Below are 27189 nucleotides of genomic sequence, written 5' to 3' on the forward strand. Positions count from 1 at the left end.
TGCATAGCTAGTTATGAACTGGCAGACCTAACTTTTTTTTTTTTTTTAAATACCTCACCATCTCTAACACATTACTCTAAACTTTAACACGTGAAAGGTGATTCTATTACATATTATGACGTGATATTATACGTGACTCCCATTTATAAGAAAGGTTGTAAGGAGGATCCGGGGAACTACAGGCCTGTCAGCCTGACCTCGGTGCCAGGGAAGGTTATGGAGCAGATCGTCTTGAAGGAGATCATGCGGCATGTGCAGGGTGACCGGGGGATCAGGCCTAGCCAGCATGGGTTCATGAAGGGCAGGTCCTGTTTGACCAACCTGATCTCCTTCTATGATCTAGTGACCCATCTGGTGGATGAAGGAAAGGCTGTTGATGTGGTCTACCTAGACTTCAGCAAAGCCTTTGACACTGTCTCCCACAGCATTCTCCTGCAGAAGCTGGCAGTCAGAGGCTTGGATGGGTACACACTTGGCTGGGTAAGGAGCTGGCTGGAGGGCCGGGCGCAGAGAGTGGTGGTGAATGGAGTCAAATCCAGCTGGCGACCGGTCGTGAGTGGTGTTCCGCAGGGGTCGGTGCTGGGGCCTGTCCTCTTCAATATCTTTATAGATGACCTCGATGTGGGCATCGAGTGCACCCTCAGTAAATTCGCAGATGACACCAAATTGGCTGGAAGCGTGGATCTGCCTGGGGGTAGCGACGCCCTACAGAGGGATCTGGACAGGCTGGAGAGCTGGGCTGGAGCCAATGGGATGAGTTTCAACAAGGCCAAATGCCGGGTCCTGCACTTCGGCCACAACAACCCCAGGCGACGCTACAGGCCTGGGGCGGTGTGGCTGGAGGACTGCATAGAGGAAATGGACCTGGGGGTATTGAATGATGCTCGGCTGAACATGAGCCGACAGTGTGCCCAGGTGGCCAAGAAGGCCAATGGCATCCTGGCTTGCATCAGAAACAGTGTTGCAAGCAGGAGCAGAGAGGTGATTGTTCCCCTATATTCAGCACTCGTCAGGCCGCACCTCGAGTACTGTGTCCAGTTTTGGGCCCCCCACTGCAAGAAAGATATTGAGGCCCTGGAACGTGTTCAAAGAAGGGCAACAAAGCTGGTGAGGGGTCTGGAACACAGGCCATATGAGGAGAGGCTGAAGGAGCTGGGAATGTTCAGCCTGGAGAAGAGGAGGCTCAGGGGAGACCTTACTGCTCTCTATAACTTCCTGAAGGGAGGTTGTAGTGAGCTGGGGGTCGGCCTCTTCTCTCGTGTCATTAGTGATAGGACCAGGGGGAATGGTTTCAAGCTACGGCAGGGGAGATTCAGGCTGGACATGAGGAAGTATTACTTTTCAGAAAGGGTGGTCAGGCACTGGAATGGACTGCCCAGGGAGGTGGTGGAATCACCGACCCTGGGGGTGTTCAAGGAAAGACTGGATGTTGCGTTGAGGGACATGGTTTAGTAGGAGCTATTGGGAATAGGTGAACGGTTGGACTGAGTGATCTTTTAGGTCTTTTCCAACCTTAGTGATTCTATGATTCTATGATTATCATCACAAGTTGTGTGTGTGTGATGTGATAGGATATTTTAGGATATATTCTCCCTTTCCTAAAGAGATCTCTAAACCTTAGCAAAGAGATATTTCTCTTTCTGAGAGCAAATCAGAATATATGACAGAGGCTCAACAATGAGAAAGTTACAGTATTTTAAGAACCCAGAGACAACGTAATTCATTACTGTCCTGTATGCCTTCAAAAGTTTTTTTTTTTCTTTTAAACCCACATTTAGGCTTTTTACCACAAAGCTAGGTGAGTGTATCTCAACTATAATTATCATGGAGGTTACATTCACGCAGGAGTGACATTTTATTCTACAGCAAGCTCTTTGTGAAGAGCTAAGGTAGGACAAACATACCTCGTACCTGTCCATATACACTGCAGAAGGGGATACAATACATTTAAATTAAAAAAAAAAAAAAAAAACAAAACACCACATTTTTTGCTTGGAAGATAATACTTCAGTGCTTTCGTCTTCTGAAACATTTTCATGACACAGTGCTAGTGAAGTTAATAGCTGTTGTATTATAGCTGGATTTTGTTTGGTTTTTCAACAAGCATCATTACGCTGTCACTTTCACTCATTTGCCTTGTAGAAGTTATACTGAAATTTGAAGTGTACCTAAGTGAGAATCAAGAAGAAAAATAAATGCCAGAAAATAGACTTCTGATGTTTATGGAATTACCCTAAGGACTTGCATGAATGAGATAACTTTCCATTGAGTGAAAAAAAAAAAAAAAAACCAAAAACATAGAAGCATTAGAAAACCTCTCCATTTTCACAAAATGGGTTCCATGCTAGTTTGTAAGTGTTTGGGCCCTGTGATTATTTCAATTTTTAAAAAAATACATGACAAACACTTACTGGTTTGGTGAATGAGATCCTGAGTGCTTCAAATACTCACATCTGTATTTGTATTGATAATTGCTTTGGAGCTGTGAAGAACTGCAGTACCTTACCGCGTCTGCAAACAAGATAATGGAGAACACAGAATGAAATAGGATCTAATCACAATTCGTTCTAACACTAGTACAATGTCCTCCTCTCTCTGGATAGTAAACATTATCTTCGCACCAAGTACAGGAAAACAGTCAGGCTCAATGTTTCCAACACAAAGTTGAATGGATAGTGATATTAAAAACACTAGCAACTCCATACGTCTTTTCCCTTCCCTTCCTTCCTGGAGCAGGAATTTGGAGGAGCATTTACTCCTCCATTAGAAGGACAATATAAAGCTATTTGTCTCTAAGCTTCTGGTAGCCTAGAGGTGCTGGAAATGAGAGTGCATACTTCCAACACTGCCTTTCTAGAATCCTAGAATCTTCCAACTCGTTATTTTCGTATCATTTTGACCTTATATTTTCATTTGAGTACATTTAACCATGACATAAATGAGGGTCAGCTTACCATTAAAATGCCAGATAGTTTGAGCTCAGAGAGGAAAAATTCTGGAGGACTCTAGAAGTCCAGAGAGCAATTTTGTCCCTCTCCTACAGAGGGTCAGTCAAGCAAAAGGAGCACGCGTGGCTCATTAACACCATTTCTCAGAGAAACAGCAAGTTTCTACAGACTTGTTTGCGCACAGTCAGTCTTCAGCAAGACTTCACAAACAAGACTTAAGATTCACAGAAGAACAAACTAAGCAAGCAAAATCGTACTGTCTTCACTGTGTTGGTTGAAATCGCACTACTACGAGTACCTAGCTTTTCATGTGCAGAGATATCTTGACAGAAGATTCTCAGCTGACCTGGATCTCCTCTAACCTCTCCACCACCTTGAGAAGAGTTCAGGAAAATTTAGTAGACAATAGAAGAAGATTTTGTTAGTTATAGAGAAACTTCTGTAAATGCACATCATGCCTCTTACACAAATAATTTACAATAACAAATAAGAACTATTCTCAAGGCAGGGTGTTAAAGAACATTTGAAGAAAATAAAGAAACTTGTTAAAGAACAATTATATAAAGGTATTCAAATTATGAATATTCATTTCAGTCACCAGCACAAATAGGACAGCTCCTATTTTCAAAAAGGCCGCAGGGTAAAACTCTGGGATATACAGAAAAGCACGTACAAAAAGAATACATTTACTTTTTAAGTCCTAAGTTACAAGGTTAATACTCAGTCTGTATAAAAGAGGGAGGAGGGCAGCCTGACAGCAGTTTCTGCTGTAAAGTATCCAGATAATCTCCCTTTATTGCAGGCAGCATTTGAAGATCTGTTTGCATCCATTTCTGTTAGAGAGAAAAACATATGTTTAAAACCATCAGAAAAAGGCAGACAACATCCTTCGCTGCTTCTCTAGTACGCAGCAGTTCAATCCACTTTCTTCCTCTCATAGCACACTAAGTTTCAATAAATTATCCAAATAGATAAAGATTCAAGCTCTGACTCTACAAACCAGAGAGAAACTTTTTCTTGACAGGAAAACAGAATATTCAAGCTCTTACTTCTTCAGTTTCTCTCTAGAGGCATTGGTTTTAACAAAGCATTTACCCATGTAGTATTTTTTAATGAGTTACTCAAAGCTTTCTGTGGAGGAGAAGTATAACACAAATGCAATTTGTCTCAGTAACTCACATCAGCCTACTACAAACTGAACTTTGGTACACTTCGATATTTGTTCAGCCTTAACGTTGCCTTATGGCTGAAAATAAAGTAAGCTAAACTTACCTAAAACTTATCTCTAATTTTGAATGCAAACTTATAACAAGATAGAAAGCACAGCAATAACAAGAGTAGGAAAGGTCTTAAACTGCAGCGAGAGAGGGCTCATCCAAGCACCACAGCTAGAGACACAGAAACAAAAGAATCTGCTTACTATCAGAAAACCACATAGGTACATAGGGTCTCCAGCAAGATATCTTCACCTCTACTTTCAACCCTTAAATGAGGGCTGGGAAGGGGTGGATCCTGGCTCCAGCCCTTCTCGTCACTCAGGTGTATTGCGTACACCTGAACTCTGCTGGGTTGGCCCTGCCTTCCCGCCAGGTGCTCAATCACTGCTTCAGGCCATGAATTAGCATTTCCTCTACACTATTTAATTCCTGTTTTAAACAAAAACGTGGCATAAGAAGTACTTAATGCTTGAGTTCTTGTTGTATTCAGCTTAACTCTCCTTGAAATTAAAGTCTTTATGCCTTTAATCTATAGTATTGCAAATGGAAAATGAGTGCAGTTTTAGTAAGCAAGGTGCGTACCTGAAATTATTTTTAGTTATTGCTTTATCTAATAATATAACCTTGCAATACTGTGTTTGCACTCATATGGGTTTTGTGGAGTTCTTCTCCACTTTGTTGATGTGTTTAATCAACCTCAATAAATGTCCTAACGCTTCTTATCTTCTTCCTACCATAAGCATTATAGGACTCAAAGCTGGTTGTTCAGCTTTTTACACTCTACAGCCCTATTATCTGAAATAGAACTCCCACGAGGAAGGAGTAAAAGATTTTTCTTGCTGGTTCTTGAACTACATTTATCCAGCTTAATCTGTTGATTCTTTGTATTTGTAGATTGTTTTCTGAAGTGTATGTTTTGTTTCTCCTCGTGCCCACAGTCTAGAGCAACACAACTATGTTATGCAAATTTAATGGTCAGATTTGTTTCCCACACGCTTTAGGTTTTGCTACGTACACGCGACAATTGAAGTATATTGAATGATGTAGGCAGGACTAATGAGGCAATTGGAATTAAAGCCCACACTACGTCTCTAACTCAACTATATCAAACTTCATTTTGCACTGGAAAAGCATACAGAGCTACATGTACTCTTTAGAAATCTTCACGTCAGTAAGTTTTGGGAAGGGCAAGGCAGCTGTGAAATCTATCAGTTTTAATGTTCTGAAGTTCTCCAAGAGAATGGCACCATCTTCTCAATGGAAAAGCTGCCTGAATTCCAGTGGATTTGTGTTAGGATGACAGCGTATGAAAGATACGAGGATAATCGTTCTTGCTTATTTTCAGCCTTTCATATGTATTTGTATCATTTCAGAAGAACCCTCCAGATTCATGCTACTGATGTGGGGAAACACACTGAATGAGAAAGTTGAGTTAAAAAGTGAGCAATGTACCCGTTACTGAGAAGAAGGGAAAAACTGCTCAGAAAAATCATTATTGCTTTTTAAATACTATCTCTGCCAACTCAGACCACCCCTGGCATTACAACATTAAGAATTACTCTTAACATCCACTCATTTCTCAGCTTGTCTTAGTTTCTGAGTGGCCACTCCCAAGCAATTAAATGCAACAGCCACGTGAATTATGCTGCAAGTGATGGGGAAAAAAAAAAAATAAAAAATAAAGGCTTGGAAATCTGAGTCTGAATTTCCAATACTCCTGGTGCCCTCCACAAAATTCACTTATGCAAATAAATAGAACACAAACAGTAAACAGCATTAGCAGGAACTCATCCTTCCGCTTTTATTCTTGTAAAAGCCTGTTCTTTTACTTCAAGTGCATGCTGGTATTTGTTTTTCTCACCACAACCCAGTATTCAAAACCACTCAAAAAAGAGCACATTTCCTTTCAAAACAGGCTAGTGGGATAGTAAAGCAGCTTTGCTTTGGTTATTTTTCCACTGAAAATGACAAAACAAATTAAAGGTCTTAAATAGTATACACTTGACAGCAGAGACACTGTAGTTCAGCCAGGTTATCTGATAGCTGCAGAAACCTTCACAAAGCAGAAGAATAAATCATTTGCCTCAGGTCACATCCAAACAGCTAACACTCTTTGTAAGCATCCCTGACCAGAGGCATCACCACTGAGGGAGTTTCTTCCAGCAGCCAACAACTTTGTCAACAGCTTCTCACACTGGCTGCTTTTTAGCTCTATAATTAACTGGATGATAAATATAGTTTAAACTAACACAGACAGGTTTTATGTGCAGAGCATTTAATAACGGTGCCAACTCACAATTAAAAAAAAAAAAAGCTTTTGATTTCTATATTTTAGTGTGCAATTTTATGTATTTTCTGCCGTCATAAATACAGTTGTTTCCTTTAAGCCAAAAACAACAGTATTTACTCTTTGCTGCTTATGTTAGATTTTCTTCCTTTATAGTTTGTTGTCATTTCCAAACCTGAAACAAAAAGAAACCTCTTCCGGCTCTTAGAAGCAGAGGGCTGGCTTAGGGAATTAGAGACATCAGAAAGAAAGCAACCTTCAGATTCACCCATTCATCTTTTCTCTGACTTTCATGTTTGGACAGCACAGCTGAACCTCTAAGAGGTGCACTGCTTCCTTCAAATCTTGCCTGAGAAACGAGTCCCACAGCTCCCTGCAAAGTAATTGGTCTAATTACGTGGTAGGAAGGAGCTTCTTTAAATTCCTTAGAAATTAAGACGTGTCATCCGCTTAACATCTTAGCATCTGTTACTGCCTCTTGCACATTTCTCCACTGCATCAGCCTGAAGGACGCTTTCCTGGACATTTCAGAGAAAAACAATTAAAATCCTTGAAACAGAGAAGAAATTGTCCCCTTCTGCAGTGGGATGAAGCATGTAAGGCATTTTGTCCCCTCCTTATTTCTCAGTTTGGTGCACGTTTGTCTGGGTGAGTACAATGATCCCTTTAAATAAGAATATAGCAGGGTACAGCATAACCTTAAATCCTGTGGTAATCCTTACTGATGTGGTAATGTTGTCCTGAAATATTTTCCCTGCCAACTGCTGACCCCTGTGCAATTGTTGCCCTCTGTGCTTACATAGATTTGTTTCAGATGGGCTGTTTAGAAGCTAATGGCATCAGTAGGCACACCACTAACCTATTCTTTGTTTTTTGTTTTCTTAAATTCTGCTGTTGTCTGGCAGGAAGTAAGTAACAATTTAATTCTGGCTAATTGCTCATGCAGTAGGCATAACGTTAGGGCAGAATGTGTTCAGAGCATTGGGAGAGGTGCTGAGGCACCGGGAGCTTCAGATCTGTGTGTGCAGCTCAGTGAGACGCGTGTGGGCATTGCCAGGAGGGTTAATGTTTTGCCCAGAACTGACTGAGACTTCTTAGAGAGGTCCTGCTGCTTGCTTTGGTTCCCTCAATGTTTTTTTACGTGCTCTTCTTCTTCGTTGGCTGCTGTGTGAACACAGAGTAGCAGGTAGAAGCGAGTGTATTGAAAGTGCCCGTGCAGATAGAACCCTGAAAGTGCACTGCAGCAATGGATATGTTGTGCCCTCATAGTATTCCCAACGGAGCTCATGTTTACTGAGAGTCGGGTTACAGGTAGGTAACTGCCACCGATGACGTGTTTTTCTTTGCCTTCTGTTTTAATTGCAGTTCAGGCAAATTATGCCCCCTATTTCTTCGATAATGGAGCCAGGAGCACAAATGGGAACATGGCACTCCTCAGTCTTTCCGAGGACACACCAGTTGGTCAGTATGCAGACACGTATGGTTAAAGTATGGAACTGAAGCCGGTTGGTCTTTTGCTTGGCAACGTGCATTTTGTCATAGGTGGTGCTGAACACTGTGGGTTTTCTTCTCAAGCTTTTGATTTACAGCGGCACATCGGAATTGCAGCTGTAATTTAAAGTGTGACATTTTGCTCCCCTTTCTTCAGTCCATGAATCTGCTCACAGCATCAGAGTACGGACCTTTGGAATCTTCTCATAGGTGCTCTAAGAGTTTATGGGAGTACAAAATTATTGCTGATAACTTTGTCAACCCTGATAAGAGCAAGCTGTATATTGCAAAGTGAGAGGCGTGGTTTTCTGTGAAGAGTTACCACGTTCCTCATGTGCAGCACAAATGGTAGAGCACGTTTCTGCTTAGAGTAAGAATTGCTTGGTAACAACAACAGTTTCTTTTGAAACAAGTTCAGTTTCATTTTACTGAAAATTCAAAATTTTACTGAAAATTTTACTGATGCATTTTCCGACTCTGAACATTTTATGAGTGGGTTTATACAGTTCTTTTTAAACTGAAATTGCATTTTAAAAAAACAGAATAGAACAAATGGATGATTAATAATCAGAATTTCCCATGGGAAAAGGATAACTTCCTATCATTTAAAAATGTTACATATATTAAATCGCTGTGATGAAGGCTTCCAGGAATAGCACTGAGGTTTTCTTTAGGCTTTGCTCATTTGTCTGTAAAGAAAAGCACTCGGCTAATGTCAATGGATTACCAAAGCACCCATTTACTCTTGCCCTTGTGCACAGAGGAGGGAGATGGCTGCACCCAGCCCTCCCCCCCTTGACAGAGCTTAGACAGTGTTGGAGACAGGGCTGATGGCAGACTGAGGGCACAGGCTTCCTAGCCATGGCCAGACACTTAGTGCCTGGGACTTGCTCAAAAATCTCAGTTTCTGGCCTGGAGATCTAGATGCCAGCCAAGATCCACACTGGGTGTGTTTGAAGTGAGGAGGAGATGTCTGGGAGGCAGCAGCTTCTGCTCTTGTTCTTCAACCAGAAAGGAAAGGGGGAGAAAGCAGCGCGGAACATAGAAGTGACGCACCCAGCAGATGAACGGGCAATGAGCTTGCTTATGATGCAGCAGGGCTTTGCTGTAAGCTCAGCCAGACTTAGGTGGAAGCCTCAGCTGAGGGCCTACAGCAGTGTAGCAGCACATGCAGAACAAGAAGCTTAGATTTGTGTTGTGCCTCTGCCCAGAGATGCCTGGAAACCACACTAACCCTCAGCAATCAGAACAAATCTGCTGGTCGCTGGAGCAAGGCTGACCAGTGCGATTGCTTCCCTGCTCATGTAGATAGTGCCTGTAATGTGAGGTGCTTACTGGAACAAAGTGACACCCAACCCAGTCCATGTGAGTGATGGCTGCCAGCCCCCACTGCTCTGCAGGCAGAGCTTCAGTCTGTTCCAGAGGCAGAATTCCCTGTAGCAGTGGTGCTCCAACACAGGGACCTGATGCATCTGGCTGGAGCTGCAGGCAGGCAAAGGAAAGTGTGCGTGCCCAGACAGCCGTATGGCCATGAGGGGTCAGGGGTTGTGTCAGCTGCCCCATCTACAGTGCTGCTATTGCTCATGACTGCTGGCTTTGGCCAAATTGTGTCTACGTTAGCTGGTCTGTACTTGCTATTAGCTTTATAAATGACTTTTTAAAAGTCAAGAGAGAAGCAACTCCCAGCACAGCACATAGTGGGAAGGCCAGAGCCAGGCCACAACTCAGTGCGAGGACCTCACACTGCAGGGGAACCTGGAAGAAAGAGGATTCTGGTTTCCCGTGTCCATGTGCTGTTCCGAACATCCATATGCAGCCATCTTAGAGTTTTGATCAGGATGATCAGTGACAAAACAGGGGCACTGAGGTTTGTGTATGGCTGATTCTGGGTGGCTTCACTCAGGCTTAGTGCTGCAGAAATGCAGGGGCGGGTTGGCATTAAGTCTTCTGTGCACTCACATAAAAGTGAGACTGTAGGGAGGATGCTTTATTTGGCTGGTCCCCAGACACAGCCAGCATCTGATGGGATCAACACCACAAGCAGCTGCTTTAATCTACCTCCAGAAATGCTTTGGCTCTGCTGAGGTTATGAGCTGTGTGTTAGTTACAGTCCCCAGCATGTGCAGGTGAGGGACATGTAGTATTTCAGAGCACTAAAATGAGGTGATGGTTTGTCCATGCTGCTGCAGGAAGAAGTGCTGTAGGTACAAGAATACTCCAAGTTCAACAAAAGCACATTATCATGCTCATGTCATCTTTTACCAGGCTTTCTTTTCCCTTGTGGTATTTTGTCTGCTCATAGGTAGTTGTGGACTGTCAGTTATATACCTTATGATGTCAGTTACCATAAAGAAAGCAATTGGTATTTTGTATGTGACAGCTTAGAATTGCCCGTGTAACTCCAGATTCTTTTGAGAGCTGCAGATCATGAGAGTCTTTGTTGTCAGAGGGGCCAGAACAGCAGCCCCTTCCAGTGGCTGATGTAAGAACCATGGCAAAAGGAATGAGCTAAAGTGGCAGCTGCAGTTTGAGCAGACACACAGTGGGGCAAGTAGGGATGTTTGGTGCTGAGCTTGTGGCAAAGAGTTGCCTGTGTACATAGAAGATGTACGTGACCCTAATCGAGGTCTTACAGCGTGTGTGAGATGCTATTTCAGGTTGTTTGCTTCATCTTACCACATTAATCCTGTAAGCCCTTGTAGCAGAACGCTGAGAAGAGACACAAAACAAGGGATCAAAGCACCCTCATAGGGGCCCGCTTCTGAAAGTCCAGGCATTCTCAGTGCTTTGGAGATTTCTGCATGCCTCTCATGTTTGCTTTTCTTCTTTCCTTTTTTCCCCATGCTCCCACATATGTGCACCCTCCCACTGAAAGCAGTTTTCAGCTGCACTTCTTTGTGCTCACAGCTCCAACTCCTCACTGCCTGCCTTTGGCTGGCCGCTTCAGATCTTTCCATCCTTCAAGCTCCCCCCATGGCTCCTGCAGCTCCTTTGCTGTTTTCTGGCATGGCCAGCTCCCCTCCCAGGTCAGCCAGGGTGCAGGTGTGAAGCAGCAGCAACAGTAATTGTTGGTGAAGAGCAGGTTTGCCGTTGTGGTTTATGGTCCATGTCCTCCAGCAGCTCCTCTTGCCCTAGAGTGAGCTTGCAATCCATAGCCACCTGTGCGCTTGGTGCTGATCGCTCATTGCCTTTCACGGTGAGGCAGGTAGAGAGAGGGTGAAGAAGCCCAGGTGGGATGGCCTGTCCATGCGCGTCCCTCTGTTTGTGTTCCGTACCTCTGTAAGCTGGGTATCTCAGATAAAGCTCCTCAATCACAGCAGGCTGCTATGAGGTAGAAGAAATCTACAGAAAAGTGTTTTATGTGTCAGGCTCAGTTATTGATAGTCGTGAAGTGCTTGCAGTTATTTGGATGAAGATATTAATGCACAGAAGAATGACAGACATCCAAGCTTAATAAAAATGATACGAATAAACACTCACCATCTTATGAAAGTGTGGGTGTCATAACTCCCCCAGAAATCATCACTTCTGATAAGCAAAGCCAGTTTACTGTGAAAACTGGCACTTAGTTCTCAGATGTGTAAAAATAGAAATGACAATCTTTCTTTCCCCAGCGTGTGGAGGAAATGTATTGATGAATTTAGAGAATTTATTCACTGGTATGCGCACAAGTGGATGTGCTAAGTGGAGAGTTTAATGAGAGAGAAGTAATGATGGGAGATAAGCAGGAAGGAAGACTTTTGCTTATATCTCTGACAGCAAAGAAGTCTGCAAATGTCCCTGTGTCTCCAGAGCCAGGGCCTTGCCCGGTGGAAGCACTGCCTTCAGCCCAGGCTGGTTTGCGTGAGGGCCTTTTGCTGCTGCTGCCAGCAATGTCTCCCAGTCTTACAGCAGCATCGCTTCAGACGCACCTGGGTTGATAGTCAGGAATTTGTTATCTGCGTAGACACCGTGGTGCAAACGGTACAGCTGCACAGGAAGGGCCCCTAACTGAGGGAAAATGGCACTGGTGAATTCAGTTTAACCATCAGGGTAAAAGCTGACAGTCGGAACCACTGAACTGCTTACGTGCCTGTACTTTGCAGTAGGTTCAATTCGCAGAAGCTTTGCCTCTTGCAGGATGGCTAAACTCCTAGGAAGCAGGCTGGTGAAATATTCACTGCTGACGTAACCACAGGGAAGTGCTCAGTGGCCGCTTTTTCAGGTGCCCACGTTTATACTCTGAATGGAACTGATCCGGAAGGAGATCCTGTGACGTACGGCCTGACCTACGAGGCTGGATCCAGGCGCTACTTTTCTGTTGATGGGAACCTTGGAAACGTGACGCTGATCGAGGAACTTGACAGAGAGGTAGTGTGCAGTGAGATGCCCTCACTCTGCTTTTGTGAAATTTCCTTGACCTTCAGTTGATCAATGTCTTTGAGGGACAGTGCCAACTTGTTTGTACCTGCGATGTGTCATTTCTAACTTTGAGATGCTAAAATTCACCCATTGGGTTGTTTTCCAGTTGACTTGAACCACTGCCACTACTATCACATTTTTCAGCAGCTGAGGGCTTTCTTTTCAGCTTTTGCCAGAACAATTTATTTTTTATTCCTATCTGCCCCCACCTGCAAAGTGTTGAGAACAGTCCTTTAATAGTCAGACACGACTGAATTTCTTCAGAACTCTCTGTCACAGGGGGAGGTAGAAATTTACATAAGCGCTGTCTGAGGACACGTTTCTGATTATGTCATGCTCCTTTAACCCTTAACCACGTGGGTTCAAGATGTTCCCAGCAATAATGGACCGAAGGCAACTGTATTCTGGGAGCACAGACATCACCCATTGTGTAGCCCATGCAGTAAAGACAACACAATACTCAGTAAACCTTTCAAAATACTGCACACTAAGGCAGAGTAATTTTGAACTAATAATGGTGTTCTAAGAAGCATTTCTCCAAAAAGATGACTGGTGTTCCACTAGCGCTTCATAATGCAATACGAATTCCCAGAGCAGCTATCTCCCGTCCGCATCTCCAGACAGCCTGTGGAGCACTTCAGCTGAAGGCTCTGATGGGTCTCCTTAGCCTCTGCTCTGGTTTTCTTGTATCAGTTGCTGTTTTCTTGTACCTGCTGAGATGTGCAGTTCTTTCTCCAATTAAAGCAAAACCATCTAACAAATATACGTTGCTGTTTTACAGAAAGAAGATGAGATTGAAGTTATTGTCAGTATTTCAGATGGCCTGAGTACAGTAAGTATTAATTCCACTCTAACTTGTCAAACTGCTCACCCTGCAGTTGTGCCTCCTTTCATTATATTACCTTTCAGGGACTATCTCATTTGATCAGAAAATATAATCTCATTAGAGCCTTACCTCCTGCTTCAACAGCCAGCAGTCTTCCAGTAACTCAGGTCTCGCTCCAGCCCTGTGAGGGTAACTGCAGCGTCGTGTGAGCCAAAAGCTTGATTTAGTAGGCTATGAAATAACAGCAGCTACCCCTGAAGTTTCACTGTCAGCTCAGTGGGATGCGTAACTAAGAAAGAGCTGAAGTTTTTGTTTTTGTTTTTGTTTTTTTTTGCAAGAAGTGTAACAGGACTGGAACCAGAATTGGACATGCAAAAGCTGACTGGCCTCCACCCCTGCAGTGTTTCTCTGGTGTGACATTAAGAAGATTTGCTGAGGCCAAGGTGGTTTTCTTGTCTGCTGCTGAACACAGCTTTGATCATGTATAATCATTAAGGGCTTATATGAGGCATGAGGCACAAGCACCCAGTCCTAGTTCTGCAAATTTCCTTGGCATTTTCAGTTTAAGATAAATGTTCTTGTGGGCAGGATATTAGACTGCCAGTAAGAGGACCTGGGCTTCGTCTCTGGAGGTGTCACAAAAATGTGACCCTCTAACTACCCCCAAAACCAGACAACTCTAGAGATCTTCCTCATCTCAAACAAGGGGAGTGAGATCATCCTATGCTTGGGGTGCAACTACATCCTACAGAGACAATGGCTCTCACCATTTCTGTAAACAGCTACTAAAGGGATCGCATCCACGTGCCCACTCTGGAGAAATCTGGGAAGTTCTGTTGATCAAATATATTTTGGTTCCATATTTTTTAAAAAGGCAGATTGCTCAGGGTAGTCTGTTAAATATTAAAAGAATGTATTCATACATGCAAACTCTGCGTGCTGTTGACCTAGTTGGATTATATTGAATAAGATATTAATTAATGCAGTTGGCTGTCAGGTGCCAACTTTTACACAGTCTTTGATGAATTCCCATAAAATGCATCATGGTAGTTTGAATGCCACAAAGAAGAAAAATGACTTTTGTAAGTTAGCCCCAATCTATAACCTATGAAGTGCTTTAAGACTCCTTTTCCACTTTAGAGATACCTGGGTGTTCTCCACACGGCTAGTTATTCTGGCTTTTGTGATTTTCTTTTTTTTTTTTTTCTTTTATGTGCTTAGTTAGTGCAAAGACATTGTATTACAGTACATCTTTTCATTACCTTTGGCCGCACGTTAGTAGGAAAATGAACAGGTTCACGTAAATCAGCTCCAGTCATAACGTGTTCTTCACATTCCAATCCAGGTTTCAGAGAAAGTGAGGATCCTTGTAACGGATGCTAATGATGAGAGCCCAGAGTTCATCAATACACCTTACATAGTCCAAGTCCCAGAGGTTGGTGAAGTTTCTTTGCATACTGTATTTCAGTAGAATGTAAAGAGGAGCGAGCTGGTGTGCTTCCAGTAAAGTCACAAGATGTGGAGGACTAACTCGCATTCTTATGGGGTTTGGCCAAAGTCAGTTCGGACTTAAGGCATGCTACTTAGTGGGTAAGTTCCACAATGTGATTTTAGAATTGGTTTCAGTGGAAATAGGATACGCTTTTTTAGCAGTTTTCCCTCCTGATTATTCCAGAAAGCTTTGCTTTGCTTCAGTTTCCTCCATTTTTAATCTCTTGCCTGTTTGATTCCCTCATTCATTTATATTCTTTCTATGAGCACTCTGTCTCCTTACATGTTCCATCTTCACTTCTTGTAGTTCTGCTGGTTTGCCACTTCTGTCTCACTGTAGTACCTGTTTTTGGTCACAGAACTCTCCCTCTGGCAGCAGTATCTTTAAGATTGAGGCAGTTGACAGAGACACCGGTTCTGGAGGAAGTATCACCTACTTCTTGCAGGTAAAGTATTATCTGTACTTTTAAGACTCATCTCTCATTGAAGATGCAGAGGATTGAGCTGCTACCAGTGTCTATAGGGCCAATTCTGTAGCATGCACAAGAAAATAAGCTTTGGCAAACGGATACTGTCTGCCATGAAGCAGTCAAGCACAGCCTGGCAGGCAGGCGTTGGAGCTGGGGTCTCCACTGTCACTCTGGCACATCGCAGCACGGCTCCTGTTGGCTCCTTCTTTGGCCCGATGGGAGAGCAAGTCTAATTTGTAACCCTGTGTGCGGGTGGGATATCAAAAGCACGATATAGCTTCCTTCAGAAGGAAAAGTGCATGGAAACCCTGTCTGTACTTGGATGCAGCAGGCTGGTGCAAAATTGAAACCTGTATCGCAGTATAGAGTGCTACGTGTTCTTTCTGATGAAGCCAGTGCCCACCTGCAACCAGCCTTCCTGGTGTTGCCCTCTGGGGAAGAACAGAAAGCTTTCATATTTGAAGCTGGACAGACGTTTGTGTGCCAAAAGGGCAACTTTTTACACAATGCCCTTCAAATCCACTATTTCTGTAAGCATTTTCCTCCAGATGAGCGGTAGTTTCCCTTATTCAAAAGGCAGTGGAATTTAAAAAAAACACACAAACCAATTTGTTGCAGTATGTACCTTAGATACAGTATGGAGACAAGTTGGAATATATTTACATAGTATTAAAGGTAGTCTGGTTAAGAGCTCGGGCACACTGAGAAAGAACACCTTGTTGAAATTCAGTTTTGATTTCACCAATTATGAGCCAATTAAAATGCAATATGTGCAGGATTCAGTTTTGCACGGGGCTTTTTCCAGTAAGCCAACAGACTCCAAAGCCAGGAACAGCTCTTTCGAGCTTCCAGGTCTAGCTAATATATTTGTGTAACAGAAAGGTTACTAAATAAGTTTATTTATTAAAAATATGCTGCTGCATCCTTTCGCACAATTCTTAAGTTGCTCAGAAACAGCATTCTTGTAAAGTCTGGTGTGGGCAGGTAGTGATGTCACCAAAAGGACAAAGACTGTGTGACAGTGACCATAGATACGGAAAACCAAAGGTGTGCAGTTAGGGACTCTCACCAAAAGGGGAGGGAGACATTTTTAGGCCCTTTTGAAAATCAGATGTCTTTTAGGTGTCAATTCACCACGGAAAAGATTTTGAAAACCCACTTTGAAGTAACTGACTTATTCTGAATAACGAAAGGCTCATGGCTGGTTCATGAATTTTTCATAAACACACAGTGGTGAAATTCATCAGATACAGTTTGGGTGAATGATGTATCATTATTCTAGTCTTTTCCTTTAGCAGATGAAATAAAAGATTAATCCCTATGGCAATCTTGTTTCCATACCTGTAATCTTCTGCCTTTTCTCCTTTCATTTTTCTCTAGAACATCCATGCTAATAAGTTTACAATAGACCGTCACAGCGGCGTCCTGCGCATCAAATCGGGGGTCACCCTGGACTACGAGAAGTCAAGAACGCATTTTGTTGTCGTGGTAGCCAAGGTACAAAGCTTTCTTCTGCAAGTGGAGGAGGTGAAGGATTGTATTTGAGTAAGGCAGCTTAGGTCAAACAGAAGCATGATTTAAAAGTTTGTTGAGACAGCAGAGTCACTCCCTCTGCCACGTCTGAAGGAATGGAGGGTACCATGGAGAGGTGAGGCGGAAAGCTGGCCAGTGCCTGCTGCTGAGCAACATCTGGAGGGGGCCAGGGGCGAATTCCCCACACTGAGCTCAGGCTCCAGTGCCAGGACAGTGAGTTCCTATGCAGCAAGTCACCCTTACACGTTGAGATTCACTCAGAAGCAAACACTGGTGTATGCAGCCCCAGCTTTGGGACGCATCAGTCCCTTTGGACTCCCCGGTGCTGCTCGGTACACAACCATGTTACAACAGGGGCAGAGCTCTGGAGGAGTCTGTGGATATTTCTTTTTTCCATGTCTCCACTGTGTTGTGGCAGGATCTCACACCAATCCCACAAATGCTGCTGTAATTCTTTCCTCCCCACTGTCACTCTCAGTAGCGCAGTGCCTGCAGCATGGCTGAGGATTCATAGGAGGCATTAAAAATTCAGACTCTGAAGTAAAGTCTCCCAGGATCCTGCAGAGAGCTGTCAGGCTGGTGGCCGCATGTGTGGAAGGAGAATAATTTCACTGCTACTTACAGTGGCTTTACGTTTCTTGTTTTGTGAAAAGTGTATGGACCTTGTTATTTGTTTATTTAGCCAGGATTCATTTGAAGAGAAATAATAGAACTTGGGTTAAATGCTGCTTTTGGGCAGTAAGGAGCAAATCTCTTCCAAAATCCAGAACTTTCAGAACGGGCACAGCAGGTGACCAGGATAATTCACACCAGCATGGCCACTGACCTCCAGCAGGTGCTGTGGCTTCCAAAACCGTGAGGCATTTCTCTAGTTGGTATTGCTGTACCACCAGCACAGTGCCAATGGTGGTAAGGTCCCTAGAGATTGTTTATATGCTGTGGCTGTCACACAGCTCCTGGGTTTGTGCTCTACCATGCTTACACTTACGCTACACAAGACTTCAATCATATTCACCTGTTTAATTTTTCCCTGAAATTGCCTGCATACTTCAGCAGAGGGATCTGACAGCAACTTCTCTTCTAGGATGGCGGTGGGAAGCTGAGGGGAGACAACAAAGTGTTCTCAGCCACAACAACTGTCACCATCAACGTGGAGGATGTTCAGGACACTCCTCCCATGTTCATTGGGACTCCCTACTACGGATACGTCTATGAGGATACACTTGCAGTAAGTGCTGGTTTTGACCTGCGGAAGTGCAGTCTTTCACGTTTCAGCCAAAATAAACATGTGCTTTGGGCTGCAGCACTATCCTCTCAGTATCTCATCTGGGCCAAGGTGAACCTGACACCGAGTAGCGCAGGGTACTTTCTGCTCAGCTAGGCTGGAGGAAGGGCCCAGGAAATCCTCCCAGGTCCAAATGCACCAGAATACTAAGAAAGCAGGGGCATACTGAGGAGAACCACGGACGAGTTGTCCTAAAACTGTGCTTGTTGCTATGCCTATTGCTGAAGATACACCTCCTTATATATCACAGACAGCCTAAGGAATACAGAGATCTCCTGGCTGTGCCACCATCTCAGAAAGTCCTACTGTCAGATCTGCTCAAAAGAGAGCATAGAGTTTATCCAGTCAGTGTATCATGGCACTTTGAGCCATACAGTAGTCTTGATGCTGGTGATGCTTCCAGACACATATCATTCCCAAAGCTGCAAACTCATCAGTTTTCTTTCTACCTAAGCAGAGGCACAGTACTGAATAGGGATCAACTTTCACCCTGATACATGTTTTAATTAAAATTTGCTTCATACATAGGATAAGAAATGGTATCTACTTATGAAATACCTAACCTTAGACTATTGCCAGTGTGTTAGCACCCCATTTGCCTCGTTCTCCTCCTCAGGGGCAAATGTGTGACAGTACACAGCAGCTCAGTTCATAGGCTGTTACATTTCTGCCGGGCAGAGTAACACTTGCGTTCTTTGCAGATGTTCGGAATGTATGGAACATAGGCTTATTCTGAGAATTACACATAGATCTTGAAATAACTATCAGGTGCACACAAATTAGTATTTACCATGGAACCAGCAACTACCACATACCATCTTGGCAGCAAACTGAAGCGATCAGATCTCAGATTTGTTACTCCAAATCTGAAGAGAGGGACAAGAGGCTGGGCACTAGGCAAACAGGCACGGTCTCTTCGCAGAAACATTTTTCTCACTGGAAATCAATGAACCTCAGGGGGTTCCCCATGCATCATGAGCAAAAATACCACCATTCCCTCTATGCCTTACTGCAGAAGGACTCTTTGAAATTCAGTTTATTAATGCACCATTGTAATTTCATTGCTTTTTGATCTCAACACACAAACCATAATTCCCTATTTCACCCCAGGGCTCTGAGGTCCTCACTGTTGTTGCACTTGATGGAGACAGAGGAAAGCCAAACAGCATTCATTACTGCATCGTGAACGGTGAGTAGACTTGGCTTATACGAAATCTGAAAGGAAGTCAAATCTAGATGTGACATGAAATTAGAGAGAGAAGAGCCTACAGGTTAATAATGCTGTGATAAACTCACATGGAATAGTACCAAATATCTCAAACAACTCCAGGGCCCTGCCTACCAAAAAGCAAGGTAAGATTCACTGAGTTTCAATATCCGCTTCACAGCACTGTGCTTGGAGTTGTTAGTGTAGTTGATTTGTTAAGCATCAGTAGCCTGCTTGTCGCTTAAGAAAACATGAAGGGAGATGCATTCAGTGCCACTGAACATCTCTATAATTTGATCAAGGAAATGAGAAAATGCATTGAGAGATCCAGACATAGCAATAAGAGGACTGTTCTTATTAACATTTTCATTGGGGTTCATAAACTGCCAAATCTCTGTTTTCTTGGAAGAAATGATATTTACTAGTGAAAAGAATCTGTCAACCGTACTGTAAGAAAGTAGATATTATCAAAGCAGTAATGCGTTTCATTAGGTCTACTGAGGGTGTCTGTAGCCTGTCTTTCAATGGCATAAATACAAACCTTATCTGAATTGACAACTCATTAGCAGGTGAAGTCAACTGCTTAGCTCCAAGCTAAATCTTTAGTTTCATTTGGTTCTTTCTTCCTTCAAAACAGGACTTCCACAATAACGGGGCACCCAGACTCCCAGGACCCCACAGTTTCATGCAAAAAATGCAAAGTTCAGTTGCAGAGCTATTCAGGAAATTCTTCAGTGTGTTACATTGTTTAAAATGCAATGTCTAGAGTGGATGGAGAGGGTTGAAGTTCGGATTTTATCTTGATGTGGGATGGGATCATGCTTAATAAGTACCTTCTTCCCTGATGCAAGAGAATAGGTAGAATAGGGGTTGCAGAATAGGAAAACAGATGAAAAATGAGGAAAGGTAAAAAGAAAGGTGGAGAATGAGGAATGAGAACATAGAAGTGCTACAGAAAGAAGCTAAACAAGGGGAAAAACAGTTGAAGGAAAATATGTGAAGGCAGATGAACCAGGGAAGCTGTCAAAGATATGTGTATGGTGTATGGGGCACACTAAAAAGAGCTTAGCCATTGGGTCAAGGGAGGTGATCCTCCCTCTCTACTCTGCCATGTCTGAAGTACCATGTCCAGCTCTGGTGTCCCCAGTTAAAGACAGAATACTCCTAGAGAGATTCTACACAGGGCCACAAAGATGAGGGACTTGGAACACATCCCATACAAGTGAAGGCTGAGAAAATTGGGACTCTTCTACCTGGAGAGAGAAGGCTGGGGGGGGGGAATCAGCAAATGGGAAATCATTTATTCTAAGACTTTTTTTTAATCTAGAGTGTGTAGGATAACTTTAGAAAGTACTCTAACCTTCTAAAAATGCAAAATGGAGGAACACGTGCATTGCTACATACCCTGAGTTATCAGTTTCTCTCCCTAAAAATAGACAATATGGTATTGTGAATTGAAACTACTATTGACTACTACTGAGCTCCTTCTCAGTCAGGATGTGCTTTCCAGGTCAACGTATGTTAATAATTGACCCCCTAGATGTGTCAATCTGTTCAATGTTGTGTCTAATATACTTTAAAGAAGTTGCAGTTACTACAGGTATTAGCAAAATGGGACTCTATCAGATGGTTTAAAAATAAGCGTTGGAATCAAGTTAGAGAGAAATAAAAATGACTGGGCTTTCAGATGATCATCCTCTTTTCTAAAAGCCTCAAGTTCCTTCATTTTAAGGGTTTTTTCCTCACATCCTTTCAGTGGTAGGCTCTTCAACAAAGCAGAACCTGTGGACAATCCTATGGGTGAGACTGGGGCACATAGGGTAGGATGGGTTCCCACCTGCCAGCCGTTCCCTCTCTGAGCAGGGCAAATTTACCGAGTGGAAAAGAATCAAATCCCTGTAACTGGTCTGCTGTTCAGAAAGATGGAAGTTACACTGCATGGACCAAAGTCAGCCTGCAGCCTCGTCCTGCCTGTGGAGCTGTCTCAACCTCTGTGAAAAGAGCCTAGGCTTTACCCTAGACTCTCCTAAGTCCCCTTTCATGCTGGCGCCTTGCAAGAAAATGAGTGTTGTTTAACAAATTGGGTGTTTAAAGCCAGAAGATGCTTCTCCCAAGACGCTGTTCACAGAAAGAGTGACTGTGCTTCTTTAGGATAAATTGTCAAACTTCTCACCTTAGCTGATATTAGCAAGAGCAATGTTCTTGTTGCTCAGAAGCTTAATTATGTATGCATTTGCTAATTAAAATGAGTAGTGGTTTTTGTTTCTGTTTTTGTTTTTTATCTAAACCAACATGTAAAGGCAGCAGCATAACAGAAAGGAAAACCAAATGTGCAGGCCCGGTTGCTGAGGCTCAAAGGGAACCTTGCCAGCATGGGAGAGAGAAAAGCAAGGGCAGCTGCCTGTGGGGTCAGAGCTCTGCCTAGCTGCTCCTAGAAGAGGAAACTCTTGTTGGCCCTCATCTTTGCTCTTATCACACTACAATCAGGCATAGAAAAGCTTCACTTTTTAAAAATAGCCACTGATAGGAGTGGGTACACATACAGACAAATATACTAACTGCACACTTCATTAAGAATATCATGCTGGTTCAAGAAACAGGAAGAACGGCACTTAACTAGACTATCTTGGTTTATTGCAGGAAGTGAAGGTTCTTTTGAAATCAGCAACACCACCGGAGCCATTTCTGTTATAAAAAGTCCAAATCAGCTCAAGAAAGAAGTGTATGAACTAAGAGTTCAGGTATGTACGGAGGAACCTGGCTGCACTCGATTTACCCTGCTACTGCCCCTTCCTGGAAGAGCCCTAGTGGGGAAATCTCCCTCTAGTTGTTGGTGTGGCTCCTTATCTCGGTGTGACCAGAGGCATTGCAATCCATACAGTGATACATATGGGAGTTGAGAAATAATTTACAACCCCCCCTAATACCTAGTCAAAATAATGCTGTACTTTGGCTACTGCTATCAGTTCTAACTGCATCTATGTCAAGATGATTATATTTCTTTCCATCCTCAGAAAAAGACAACTATCTTTTAGGGAAATCCATCACATGTTTATGTTGCAGAGCTGTAATGCCAAATAAGTGAACAGCCTGATATTTTAAGGGGAAGACAGCAAGTGTGGTAAGGAATTTAATTAAGCATTGACCTAAGCCTGGCATGCTCTAAACAGCTGAAGAATAATTTTTCAGAGGGGTTCAGCAGACCAGCACCTTTGTTTCTAAGCCCTTTCAGCATAAACATGCCCATTAGGGATGTGTTTTTTTCTTCCAACAGTTTCTGTCCTGACAGGAAAAACACCTTAAATTGAAGGAGGTGAATTAGTCTGCATGTTGCAATTGTTTAATTTAAACAGATTTTGTCTTTCAGTTAATGAAAACAGCAGCTAGATTTGCTCATCTATACAACCTATACCCAGCTTAAATGAAGTCTATCCAGATGGCAAAGCAGAATTGCAAATCCGAGAACAGAACTGTCATTTTGCTCTTTCAAATTTCACGCAGCCTGAATACCTCAAGTACATCTTACCTCTCAGAGATTCAAAGCTGTTGCCCTTCCAGAACTCTGCCAGTTAAATACCTATGGTATTCAGCAAATGTCAAGTTCATCTTCCTTTTCCATTTCATAAATACTTTGGGCAAGCAATTATCTTGTCTGTATCAAGTTATCTGTCTTTAGAGGACTGTTTTTACCTAGGGTGAAATACTAAGCTCAAGAACAAAACAAGAATTTTTTCCATCAGAGCTGGTTGAGACTGAATTATTACCACACTTTCTAATCATCTTGAACTCCACTGCAAAGTGGACTGAGATTTCTACAGCAACATAAGACTGTGAATGCTTGTACAAAACTGCTGTTAGGTTGATTTGTGCATGCAAAACAAGACCCAAACATGGAACTAAGGAAGGAGCCAGCTGCAGCTAAGAAGGGAATATTCCTTCATCTCTTTTCTCTCTCTTAACTTTGTCCAGGCATCAGAAGTCAGCCCAGAAGGGGATGTCTCAGCATACGCCTTCGCCATGGTGACTATAAGGGTGGTCGACCTCAACAACCATCCGCCGACATTTTATGGAGAAAGCGGTCCCCAGAACAGATTTGAACTGACCATGTACGAGCATCCCCCAGAAGGTGAAATCTTGAGAGGGCTGAAGATTACTGTCAATGATTCAGATCAGGTACATGGAAACTGTGAGTTTTACTGCCCTATTTTCACAAAGATAGAAATGGACATCAGAGTGGCAAGTGTCAGGCCTTCAGTTTTTTTTTAGAACTGAATTGTTTCATGTGCATTCCCAGAAAGCTTAGGGCAAGCAAAATACTTGCCAAGACCATTGCCACAGAGAATTTGGACTCTAAGGCATATTTAGTTTGTCATGCATCATTTAGTCTGACCATTACGTCAGAGAGAAGAGCGCCAGTCCCAAATCTGCAGCCCACCTCTCGAGGACCTCTGAAATTGAAAAGTCTTCATGCATTTCCTTTGTCTGTTGGTTATGTTCAGTTGCTGTCAGCATAAAGTCTGGGAACATATTCCCTTTAGATAACTACTGAAGCCCCAATTGCTTTAGCAACTTTAAGTGCTTTAAGTTTCTGTCCGTACCTTTCATAAGCCCTCTGGAAACAATTCTGTCTGTGCCCTTACATTGTATTTATGGCAGCGTATGATCCTTCTAGAGCTTATGTTGCAACCAGAGTCTGTAATTCATGCTTTGAAATATCACTCCCATTGTAGTCATATTTTTAGGTCATCTTAAAAATTATGCCAGCACCAAACTAACTGATCAAAGGAAAAAAAAGACAACTCCATCCATCTCAGCCCAATATCTAGCTGACCCCTGACACTCACAGATACTATTGTGATGGTTGCTATAGGGATCCCTAAGCTGAATAATGCAGGAAGGGCATCTGTCCAACTTAGTCTCAGAGTAGGTAGCAACAAGAGAAAGCTTAATGCATCTGACAACTGTATTGTCATTGGAAAGAGTGCTCTTATTCAACTGTTCTCAGTATTGTGCTGTTTTGACTGTATTGTACTCTATCAAACCCACCAGCTTCTTCCACCTCCCTCCAACTGCACTGCAGCAAGCAGATAAATGACTGCTTTCAAAGCAGCGCTGTGTCTATCTCACTATTGTCACTGAGGATGTTGCTGCAGAAGAGAAGAAACAAAACCTATCTCTTTTATTTGGAGACCAAATACATACGTATCACCTAGACCGACAAAATACTCAGGGCTGCATGTTAGACTACAAACTAAGCAGAAAATACAGCTAATAGTTCAAATTTCTCAAGAAGCTTCCTAGTACAACATAAGACATCACTCTGTAGGGATAGGATTTTGTAATGCTATCATGGGACAGAAAGCGCCATGATAATAAAAGAGCTGCTTACCTTCAGAAGGCGTCAGGTAGGTAGGGATTCCCAGTGGCAAACACTATCATCTCCTCTGCCAACCCTTCAATGAGGTCTGGGAAGGGATGGATCCTGGTTCCAGACCTTCCGGCCACTCAACTGCATTGCATGCACCTGTGCTGGTCCTGCCTTCCCACAGGGTGTTCCATCACTGGTTCAGTCCCTGATTTAGTATTTCCACTGCAGACTGATACTGTTTCAAGACACAGAAAGCAATGTTTTCCCCCCTGTAAAGACTTATGTCTCTAACAGCCATTGATGTCTCTGGTGGTCCAGGTGAGAAGGAAGCCACAATCACGGCCTGTCTCAGGCCTACAGTTTGATGGAAATGCCATCTTGCAAGAACATCACACAGAAATTTCTCACCCCACTCTCTTCAGCCAGCAGACACCACTAAAGGCCTGGTGTCATCGTCCCTTCCATTGCTCCTCTGTCCTGCGGCTGTCTGCTTTGCTATGTGCAGCAGGGCTTATTCCACACAGATCTGGACTGGGCGGATAACACTGTCAAAAATCACCGAGCCTTTGAAGGGAGATAGCACTCTCCCCCGCAGCACCGCTGGTTCAAGTGCAGAGGATTTCTTGTGGTCAGACATCCACCTCTCCCCACCGGCACCATTCCCTGCAATCCGGCAGCTCTGGCTTTGCTTTGCGTGCCATAACTCCTGGCAGAAGGAAGCCTGTTGTCTCCTGCATAGCTGCAGGGGTTTCTGTAACCGGCCAACTCAGACCACTGTACTTAGATCCAGGATCACTCTTGTTTCCTTGGGATCTACCATAGAATACTTTTTGTCTTGACACGGGGCAGGGCTGCAGCAAGAACTGCTCGTAACGACCCTCAGGTATAGAAAAGCAAAGTTATCCTGTTCAAAAGTTGCTATTAGAAATTCTTCACCTCAAGATTGATTGTGGGGGCAGAACGCAGCACCAGCTAGGCAGGGAATGCAGCTTGTTGCCCCAGTGTAATCATTTTACTACTGGAAAAACCAGTGACGTTAGAAACGTAGTTCAGTGGGCTCCCTTGTAAGGCAGAGATGTAGGAATCCCACTTCATTTTTTCTTCTCCATGTTGTAGCAGATTTTAAAGTTTGTCTGGCACTCTGGCACGCCATCACCATCTCACACACCAGTGCTGCTAACCTAGGTATCACCGCTTCTCTTCTCCTCTATTGTCTAGAAGGTTTATCTATACGCTGGGATTTGGGCTTTCCCTTCACCTGGAGCTGTCAGACATGTATCACATTTCGTTCTGCTCCCAAGTGCGCCAGCTTCCAAAAGGCTCAGAGGCCACAACTCAGGGCCAGTTTAACCCAGTCGGTGCAAAATGTCAGGTCCCACTTCTGTTTGGAAATTGCACAATTTCACAGCTCCGTGTCATTCTGCGATGTGAGCTCTTAAACTACAGGTTGGATTTTTTGACAGGTCCATCGTCCCGGCTTGGGCGGGTCAGTCATCTCCCCTCGGCAGGGACCAGGAGAAGGCAGAACTTCCACGCCCATACGCAAGCGGTGCTGTCCCTCTCTCCTGCACTATCTTGCAGCACTAGGCAGAAAGCCAAAAACTTCTTACCAAAAGATTGCTTCTCCTAGCCAGACCCACCGCAGGGTTTTTCCATTATGACTGGAAGAATAACCGAGCTTGTCAATCTATTTACAGAAAAGTTACATGTCTCGTGACCAGGGCTGAAGGGATTATATAGCTAAGCTTCTTTCCCTGGGTATGGAGAACAGAGGGCTCTCAGCAGTAAGACCGATTCTAATTTCATACAGCTTGAAGAAACAGAGCCAGCTTAAGCTGTAAGAAATGCATCATTCACCAAAAGCAATGCAGTATCTGCTTTCCTTCACAGGGAGCCAACGCTAAATTCAACCTCCGTCTTGTCGGACCCGGCGGCATTTTTCGAGTCGTTCCCCAGACGGTCCTGAATGAGGCTCAGGTTACAATAATAGTGGAAAATTCTGCTGCTATTGACTATGAAAAATTCAAGGTCTTAACCTTTAAGGTACTTGTGCTTTCTGGACCCCCTCTGCTCATGTGTCTGATATGTGTATGATGGCTGACAAATCCGAAGGGATTTATCTCCTCTGTCCACCCGGAGTTATCTGATGATTTGCCACTGACTTTATATTCCATAGAAAGGAAAATCATTTCTCCCTGTGTTTCATCAACTTCCAAAAGGCTTAATAGATCCATCTATGGGATAATTTACTCCAGACAGTACAAGCTGTTGAGCATTAAGTATCAGTGGAAATTGTGTATAGTCCAAGTCATTCCAGACTAAGCTCCAAGGGTGTTATTTCTACTTTTACAGTGCTAGGTTCACAGGGTGAAATTCTAATTTCCCTGGAGCCAGAAATTCACCTGTGTAGTCAGAACTAATTCAATTAATTATCATACTTTGAATACTGGCTGGCCGAAGACCCCATCTGACCAGAAGATAATTTCCCAAAACTGCTCACTGCCTTTGTCAAAGTGTATCTCCCCTGTGTGGCCCTTTGCAGACCGATCTGAGGCCTTCTCACCAATGTTCCAAGCCAGCCACACAAGAGCCAGCAATCATCCGAATGCTGGAAACTTTTGTTTTATTATTTTTACAGAAGAAATATTGAATGATTTTGCCAAAA

General features: G+C 43.4%; 1 protein-coding gene across 1 annotated transcript in view; it reads left to right on the forward strand.

The window, feature by feature from the left end:
- Window positions 1-7039: 7039 nt before the first annotated feature.
- Window positions 7040-27189, forward strand: part of CDHR1 (cadherin related family member 1) — a gene marked incomplete at both ends in the record, with an annotated part of 32443 nt that continues 12293 nt past the window's right edge. The window contains 12 exons of the mRNA XM_079535635.1: window positions 7040-7100; window positions 7818-7913; window positions 12148-12293; window positions 13126-13176; window positions 14516-14605; window positions 15021-15107; window positions 16512-16628; window positions 17749-17892; window positions 19060-19138; window positions 21797-21897; window positions 23126-23329; window positions 26415-26567. Of these exons, the coding sequence (XP_079391761.1) occupies window positions 7040-7100; window positions 7818-7913; window positions 12148-12293; window positions 13126-13176; window positions 14516-14605; window positions 15021-15107; window positions 16512-16628; window positions 17749-17892; window positions 19060-19138; window positions 21797-21897; window positions 23126-23329; window positions 26415-26567 (1329 nt within the window). The remainder of the gene's footprint in view (window positions 7101-7817; window positions 7914-12147; window positions 12294-13125; window positions 13177-14515; window positions 14606-15020; window positions 15108-16511; window positions 16629-17748; window positions 17893-19059; window positions 19139-21796; window positions 21898-23125; window positions 23330-26414; window positions 26568-27189) is intronic.

Source organism: Tetrao urogallus (genome assembly GCF_951394365.1).
Source record: "Tetrao urogallus genome assembly, chromosome: 5".
In the NCBI taxonomy this organism is placed as follows: Eukaryota; Metazoa; Chordata; class Aves; order Galliformes; family Phasianidae; genus Tetrao; species Tetrao urogallus.